Raw genomic sequence first — 8,497 nt, forward strand, 5'->3', positions numbered from 1 at the left:
AAGCGGGGCTCCATCCCAGGACCCTGGGATCATGACCTGAGCTGAAAGCAGATGTTTCACCGACTGAACCACCCAGGTGCTCCTCCTCTGCTATCGTTTTAAAGTTATATATTACATTTATGGTAGAACTGAAATTAAAAATTTAAGTAATTAAGAAGGGACTGATTTCAGCAAAAGGCTGTGTTACTAAGCCAGAAGACAGTCCAAGAGCAAATATCCTAACAAAACTATAGGGTGAACGCTATTAGTAAACTCAGGACAGAGTTAAAAGAAAAGTGTGATCAAAAGAAGAGCTGAGATGAAATAAGTCAGTCAGAGAAAGACAGATACCATATGATTTCACTCATATGTGGAATTTAAGAAACAAAACAGATGACCATGGGGGAAAGGAAGGAAAAATAAAGTAAGGAACAGAGAGGGAGGCAAACCATAAGAGACTCTTAACTATAGGAAACAAACTGAGGGTTGCTGGAGGGGAGATGGGTGGGGGGATGGGGTAATTGGGTGATGGGCATTAAGGAGGGCGCTTGATGTATTGAGTGCTGGGTGTTGTATGCAACTGATGAACCACTAAATTCTACCTTTGAAACTCATACTACAGCATATGTTGATTAAATTGAATTTGAATACAAAATTAAAAAAAAGAGCTGAGAGATCAAGGGGAAGAATGATGTCAGAAGTGAAGATACACAGTCTGTTGCACAGGGATGAAAGACACCAACCCGCAGATGTAATTAAATCACCACCCCATAAGCAAAGTCGGTACAAGGGAGACAACAGGGAGATACACATTGTCTAAAAAAACAAAGTTAGGGTGACAGATTTTGGAGAACGCAGAGGCCAGATAAGTAAGAAAAAGGTTAACTGGGGTATTGAAACAAAAATTAAGTTTGATATCAACAGAGCACCATACTTGAAATGCTAGAAGAAATGTCAGATCAAAACCCGAATTCTATACCCAGCAGCGACATTGTCCACAATGAAGATGTCGCAAGAACAATGGAAAATGAAAGATTTCATTGTTAGCAGACTTGATCTAGAAAACAAATACCGAGTGGGTTCTTCAATCCAAAGGAATAGACTTTCAGATTGAAAATCAGGGATGCAGGAAGGAATGAAGAGAAGGAAAGGAATATTTACAATTACAAATGAATTTTGTTTTATGAGGCAATTCTAGAAATCTCTCTCGGAGATTAAAATATAGGTAGGATTGAAATGCATGAGAACAGTAAAGCAGAGTCAGAAAGGTTAAAAATGTAGTTGGCAGTGTTTGAAGGTATTAGCATTTGGGGACGGTGGTAAAGGTAGTTGAATTAGACTACGTTAAGTAAAGGGCTCATTAAGTAGGCTCCAAACCCAGTGTGGAGCACAAGGCGGGGCTTAAACTCCCCACCCTAAGATCAAGACGGAGCTGAAATCAAGAGTCAGATGCTTAACTGACAGAGCCACCCAGGTTCCCCTCATTAACTACATGAAGATTTGTATATGATTGCAACTGATAAGCTTATTGAGGGAACAATAGAATAATAAGAGAGGCTCCTGGATGGCTCAGTTGTTAAGTGTCTTCGGCTCAGGTCATGATCCCAGGGGTGGCACATTGGGCTCCCTGCTCAGAGGGAAGCCTGCTTCTCCCTCTGCCCCTCCCCCTTCTGTGTGTGCACACATGCACTCTCTCTGTCTCAAAAAAAAAAAAAGTCCAAAAAAAAAATTGAAGTTAAATCAAAGTCAGTAAAACGAAGAGACTAAAGGAACATTAACTATTTAAGTCTTTTCAAAGGGTAGAGAAAACATGAGATGGCTGAAATACTCTCAAATATTAAATGAAATATAAATGCACACAATATTAATTTGCTTTTAATGTCTATGATATATTCCATAGGATTGTCAATAAATATTTTGGACATTCTGTTATTAAGAAGCATTTAAATAGTTCCTAATTTTTTCCTAATAAATCGTAAGATGTATGAAAATTTTTGTACATAGAAACTTCCATTTCTATTTTTATGAAATGTATCCATAGTGGGAGAAACAGGAAGCATTAAAATGTGGATCGAAACTGCAGATACAAATATATCTCACAGGGCGTCTGGGTGGCTCAGTCAGTTAAGCGTCTGCCTTTGGCTCAGGTCATGATCCCAGGGTCCTGGGAGCCAGCCCGAATCGGGCTCTCTGCTCAGTGGGGAGTCTGCTTCTCCCTCTCCCACTGCCTGCTGCTCCCCCTGCTTGTGCTCTCTCTCTGTCAAATAAATAATAAATAAAATCTTAAAAAAACCCCAAATGCATCTCACATACAAATGTATTCAATTATTTCATCTACAACAATAGCTGACCGTGTCAAAAGCCCCACACTTTTGTGGTGTTTTTTTTTGAAGTTCATTTATTTAAGTAATCTCTACACCCAATGTGGGGCTTAAATTCACAACCCCAAGATTGAGTCACGGGCTCCTCTGACTGAGCCAACCAAGTGCCCCAATTCTTGTGTCTTTGTATAAAGATTTAGGAATTGCTCAAATCCCATTGATATAAGACAAGATATCTCTTCTGGATTATAGACTGATTGGGTTATCCACTCCCTTCCTCCATAAAAGGGGAATCAGAAGCAGAAGACTCACATTTTCTATCAAGCCACAGGGTTCTCACATCAGGAGTGGGGGCAGTACAACTTTGCAGCATGGAAGGACCTGGATCTGCCTGTTCTTCAAACCAGCCTACCCTGGTGAGTGTGGAATGCATACATAGCACCAGTGCCCATTAGTGTACTTACCCTTCTGTGAAACTTCTTTGAAGTGAGCAAACAGGAGCTTTCAAAATGAGGAGCTATCTTATTGAAAGCTGTTTCTTAGGCGTTAATGTTTTTTAAGTAATGTTCAAGGTATTGTATTATTTTGCATATGGAAGTTTTCTTGGGCTAATAGGCTAGATGTTTTTGTTTTGGTGTTTTGTTTCAACCAACAGTATCACTAGGAAGTGGACATAGCCTTTGGCCCTGCCCTGCACTGTTTAACTCATTTCCCTTCTCTGGAAAATTCTTTACCTACAATGTGCTTGGTTTTTTTTTTCTTTTTAATTCAGTTCTTTGCTCAAATATGTCCTCAGTTAGCCCTTCCCTAATCTCTTCATTATCAATAATTGTAGTTAATTTCTTTGTCCTGTTATCCCTTCCTATGGTCCTCCATCCCTCCCTCTTCCCCTCTGTATCAACTTTACTGTTTATCACAGCTGTTAATCATACCTGACATGATATTAGACATTCATTACTCTTTGTATTAACTCTTTCCTCTCACCAACATTAAAATAAACAGGGACAGTGACTTTGTTAAGTTAAATTCTGGATCATGGGTTTTAGTGCACAACTGGGTATTGAAAGCGTTCCCTCCATGTTCAGCGGGGAGTCTGCCTTTCAATCTCTCTTTCCAAAATAAATGAACAAAGCTTTTAAAAAAATAATTATGGCAGGACAACAGGAATGATATGAGATTTATGGCTTCCCTTTAAACAAAGATAGAAATGATTGGTTTAAAAAGAAGTCGCATTGGGGGCGCCTGGGTAGCGCAGTCGTTAAGCGTCTGCCTTTGGCTCAGGGCGTGATCCCGGCGTTCTGGGATCGAGCCCCACATCAGCTCCTCCGCTGGGAGCCTGCTTCTTCCTCTCCCACTCCCCCAGCTTGTGTTCCTTCTCTCGCTGGCTGTCTCTCTGTCACATAAATAAATAAAAAAATCTTAAAAAAAAAAGAAAGTCACATTGATTAGGTTTGCATTTTAAACAGCTTATTGTGATTAGAGTCTTCTATAGTGCTCCTCCCATATCCCCGGGGGACATACTCCAAGACCCTTGGTGGATACCTGAAACCATGGCTAGTACTGAACCCTATATATGTCCTAAATATATTCAGTGATAATTCAGTGCAGTCTGCCAGCATAGAGATGATGTCATTGTATAATTGTGGTTCGATGAATGTATTTGAAAAATCGAAGAAGTATTTTTTTTGAGTTTGAATAATTTCTTTCAAAAAATATATCTGAGTGCCTTCTAAGGCAAAACAAGTGGATATTGGGTGTAAAACATTAAAGTTCACATTAGTCATCTCTTTACTGAATATCCAATTTATAGAAAAACAATATGAGGTGCACCTGGGTGGCTCGGTTGAGTGTCTGCCTTCAGCTCAGGTCATGATCTCAGGGTCCTTGGGTCGAGCCCCACAACAGGCTTGAGCAGGGAGCCTGCTTCTCCCTCCCCCTTCGCCTGCTCCTTCTCTCTCTCTCTCAAATAAATACATAAAATCTTAAAAAAAGAAAAACAACATGAAAAAATAATACATGTACTAGTGAATGTTGAAAAAAATTAACACAGAAAATGTAATTCTGGTAGCTGGATCAGGAAAGGTCACTGGAGAAATGATATTTTGTAGGGAAACTGAAAGGTGCTCAAGAATTATTCAGAAGTTGAAAGTCTTTTTATTTGCTTTTTAAAATTTTTATTTAAATTCAATTTAGTTAATATACAGTATGTTATTAGTTTCAGGGGTAGAATTCAGTGATTCATCAGTTGCATATAACACCTAGGGCTCATTACGTCAAGTGCCCTCCTTAATGCCCATCGTGCAAATTACCCCATCCTCCCACCTACCTCCCCTCCAGCAACCCTCAGTTTGTTTCCTATAGATAAGAGTCTCTTATGGTTTGCCTCCCTCTCTGTTTTTATCTTATTTTTTCTTTCCTTTCCCCTATGTTCATCTGTTTTGTTTCTCAAATATTATATGGTATTTGTCTTTCTCTGGCTTATTTTGCTTAGCATAATGCCCTCTAGTTCTATCCACGTTGTTTCAAATGACAAGATTTCATTCTTTTCGATGGCTGAGTAATATTCCATTATATCATCTTTATCCATTCATCTGTTGTTGGATATCTGGACTCTTTCCATATTCTGGTCACTGTGGACATTGCAGCTATAAACATTGGGGTACAGGTGCCCCTTCGAATCACTGTGTTTGTATCCCATGGATAAATACCTAGTAGTGCAATTACTGGGTCATAGGGTATCTATTTTTAACTTTTTGAGGAACCTCCATACTGTTCTCCAGAGTGGCTGCGCCAGTTTGCATTCCCTCCAGCAGTGTGAGAGGGTTCCCCTTTCTCTGCATCCTCACCAACATCTGTTTCCCGAGTTGTAAATTTTAGCCATTCTGACCATTGTGAGGTGGTATCTCATTGTGGTTTTGATTTATATTTCCCAGATGCTGAATGATGTTAGCATTTTTTTCATGTGTCTGTTAGCCATTTGTATGTCTTCTCTGGGGAAATGTCTGTTTATGTCTTCTGCCCATTTCTTGACTGGTTAATTTTTTGGGTGTTGAGTTTGTTAGATGGATTCAGGATTCATTGTTATAAGAATGTGAGGTGGTAGGGTGGCCAGAATGACACTCAGGTTTAGACAGGACATGAGTACTAGCAAGTGGGTTTGGGGACACTTTGATAGCAGTGAATTATTTGGGGAATTGGTTGGTTCAACTTGAGATCTGGTCGCTGTGAGTGAAGTCATCAGTATTATCACTGAGAAGGTGAGTGGGAGGATGGTATTGGGTATCAGGGTTGGAGTCAGATCTGTGCTGATTCTATGGGCATTTCTAGCTATGGGCTAATGGTATTTGAAATCAAGGAAATGGATGGATGGCCTAGATAGGGGTGTGAATGAACAAATGTGAGAGCAGGACTGATTTCTAAGAAGCATTAATGTTTGTGTTTAGTCAGTAAGAGGAATGGACATTAACAGGGAGGAGAAGAGAAGGAAGAGTATCAGGGAGAATGTTCTGTACCAGAACCTTGAAAAATGGTTTACAATGGAGGTCTTTGTGCAAAAAAAAAATGGAACTGTGTGTTGGGAATATGGTGTTTCTGAGTTATTTATTTACGGACAGGAGAATAGTTGAGTGAAGATGGGATTTGGGTGTGCAAGTGAAAGCAAGTGAGTATCTCAGGGTTGGGAGGGACATGATCTCGCTGAAGATGAGACACGAGAGCTAGGAAAACCAGGAGATAGTGTGTCCTAAAGCATAGTAAAGAGATACTGAAAACCTGAAGTCTTGGGATACAAAGAAACTGTGATCCTTGTGTCCAAATGATGGTCAGAGGGTACCAGCAAATGTGTGGTTGACATGGACAAGGGTGGGAAGAGGGAAACATCGTCTAGGGAAAATGGTGGAGGGGAAAGGGTCTGGCGGTGGCACTGAGTAATGACCTCAAGCTTTCTGTCCTGGGCTTATATCTGCCTGATGGTGTCCCAGAACGAATTCTCAGTGTGTGGTGCCTGCACCAGTGGCATCAGGACCACCTGGGAACCCTTAGAAATGCAGATTCTTGGCCCCACTCCAGACCTACTTGACTTGAGGTCCAGAAACCTGAGTTTTAACAACGCTCTGGAGGATTGTGGTGCACATTGCGATTCAAGACACATTTCTGCATGGAGAGAGGAGGGTGGAAGACCCAAACGAGCCGAGAACATTCTTTGTGTCTGGTGGTCCTCATCCCCCATTTTATTCAAATATCACATTTCTTTTTGTTTTTAAAGGGCAAGCTCAAAAGAAACATGATGCCCCAGACTGCAGAGAAGAAAAGACAAGTCCATTTAGCCAAGGCCAAGAAGAGACATCATGAAAGAGCTGCATCTCTTATAAGGCTGACCAGTTGCATTTTTAAGAGGCCAGTCACAAGCATAACGTCCCATCCTGGCAATGAGGTCAGGTACAATCAATGGGACAGGGCCTTGGAGAAGCCCCAGCAAATCTCTATGTACAGGAGACTGCAGGGACTCCAGGCCTTCAGCAGTGAAGGAGAAATTTTAAGTCCTTTGGACTTCATAAATACCTCACAAGTAATTGCACCAGGCAGTATGGGTGTAGGGTATCTACCTAGTGGCCCTGGGCCCAGCACGTTACCATCTTCAGCTTGGGCAGGGATGGTCCCAGGAGTGGGTCTCTGTCTCCCACCACCCATCTGCAGACAGCCAGTAACACCTGGAGATATCCGGAGACAGACTCGGAAAGTGAAAAAAGCCAGAGAGAGACTGGCTGAGGCCTTGAGGGCAGACAGGCTTGCCAGGGAGGTGGAGAGAGCCAGAAGCCAAGAGGGACGCTCTGACAACTAGAGGAAAAGTAGGAAACGGTTGTGCGGAAGGATCCTTTGGGATGCTTCACCATGAGACAGCCCCCAGTTTCACTTCCTGTCCGATGTCAATCCTGTTTCTTGCTTTATGCCGCTGTGCTTTGTTATAGCAAAATTGCACGTCATTAAACTCTTTCGAGAGACAAAGGTGTGAAAGAGTGGAGTGGTGGTTTTGTGGGTAAGAGATTGGATTCCATGTGAAATAAGTCAGTCAGAGAAACACAATTATCATATGGTTTCACTCATATGTGGAACACAAGGAATGGTGCAGAGGACAATCGGGGTAGGGGGAGAAACTGAATGGGAAGAAATCAGAGAGGGAGACAAACCATATGAGCCTCTTGACTCCAGGAAACAAACTGAGGGTTGCCAGAGGGGAGGAGGGTGGGGGGTTGGGGTAACTGGGTGTTGGGCATAAAGGAGGGTGCGTGATATGATGAGCACTGGGTATTATACTGCACTAATGAATCATTGAACATTTTATCAAAAACCAATGATGTACTATAACTTGGCTAATTGAATTTAAATAAAAAAATCATTAGCCATCAGGGAAATTCAAATCAAAACCACATTGAGATACCACCTTATGCCAGTTAGAATGGCAGAAATTGACAAGGCAGGAAACAACAAATGTTGGAGAGGATGTGGAGAAAGGATCCCTCCTACATTGTTGGTGGGAATGCAAGCTGGTACAGCCACTCTGGAAAACAGTGGGGAGGTCCCTTAAAAAGTTAAAAATTGAGCTACCCTATGATCCAGCAATTGTACTACTGGGTATTTACCCCAAAGATACAGAGGTAGTGAAGAGAAGGGCCATATGTACCCCAATGTTCATAGCAGCATTGTCCACAATAGCCAAATTGTGGAAGGAGCCGAGATGCCCTTCAACAATGACTGGATTAAGAAGATGTGGTCCATATATACAATGGAATATTACTCAGCCATTAAAAAGAATGATTACCCAACATTTGCAGCAACATGGATGGGACTGGAGGAGATAATGCTAAGTGAAATAAGTCAAGCAGAGAAAGACAATTATCATATGGTTTCACTCATTTATGGAACATAGGAAGTAGGAAGATCAGTAGGAGAAGAAGGGGAAGAAGAAATGGGGGGTAAACAGAAGGGGAAATGAACCATGAGAGACTATGGACTCTGAGAAAAAAACTGAGGGCTTCAGAGGGGAGGGGGGTGGAGGAATGGGATAGGCTGGTGATGGGTATTAAGGAGGGCACGTATTGCATGGTGCACTGGGTGTTATACGCAAGTAATGAATCATGGAACTTTACATTGAAAACTAGGGATGTACTGTATGGTGACTAACATCATAAAAAAAAAAA

At 41.5% G+C, this 8,497-nt stretch overlaps 1 protein-coding gene across 1 annotated transcript; it reads left to right on the plus strand.

Annotated features, from left to right (window-relative positions):
• The first annotated feature begins 6,383 nt into the window (after positions 1-6,383).
• Positions 6,384-7,152, plus strand: LOC103681877 (methyl-CpG-binding domain protein 3-like 2B). The gene has a single exon (XM_008711458.1). It carries the CDS (start codon positions 6,457-6,459, stop codon positions 7,138-7,140), a length of 684 nt encoding a protein of 227 aa, XP_008709680.1. The 5' UTR covers positions 6,384-6,456; the 3' UTR covers positions 7,141-7,152.
• The last annotated feature ends 1,345 nt before the right edge of the window (positions 7,153-8,497 follow it).

This window comes from Ursus maritimus, unplaced genomic scaffold, assembly GCF_017311325.1.
Source record: "Ursus maritimus isolate PB19 unplaced genomic scaffold, ASM1731132v1 scaffold_14, whole genome shotgun sequence".
Classification (NCBI taxonomy): Eukaryota; Metazoa; Chordata; class Mammalia; order Carnivora; family Ursidae; genus Ursus; species Ursus maritimus.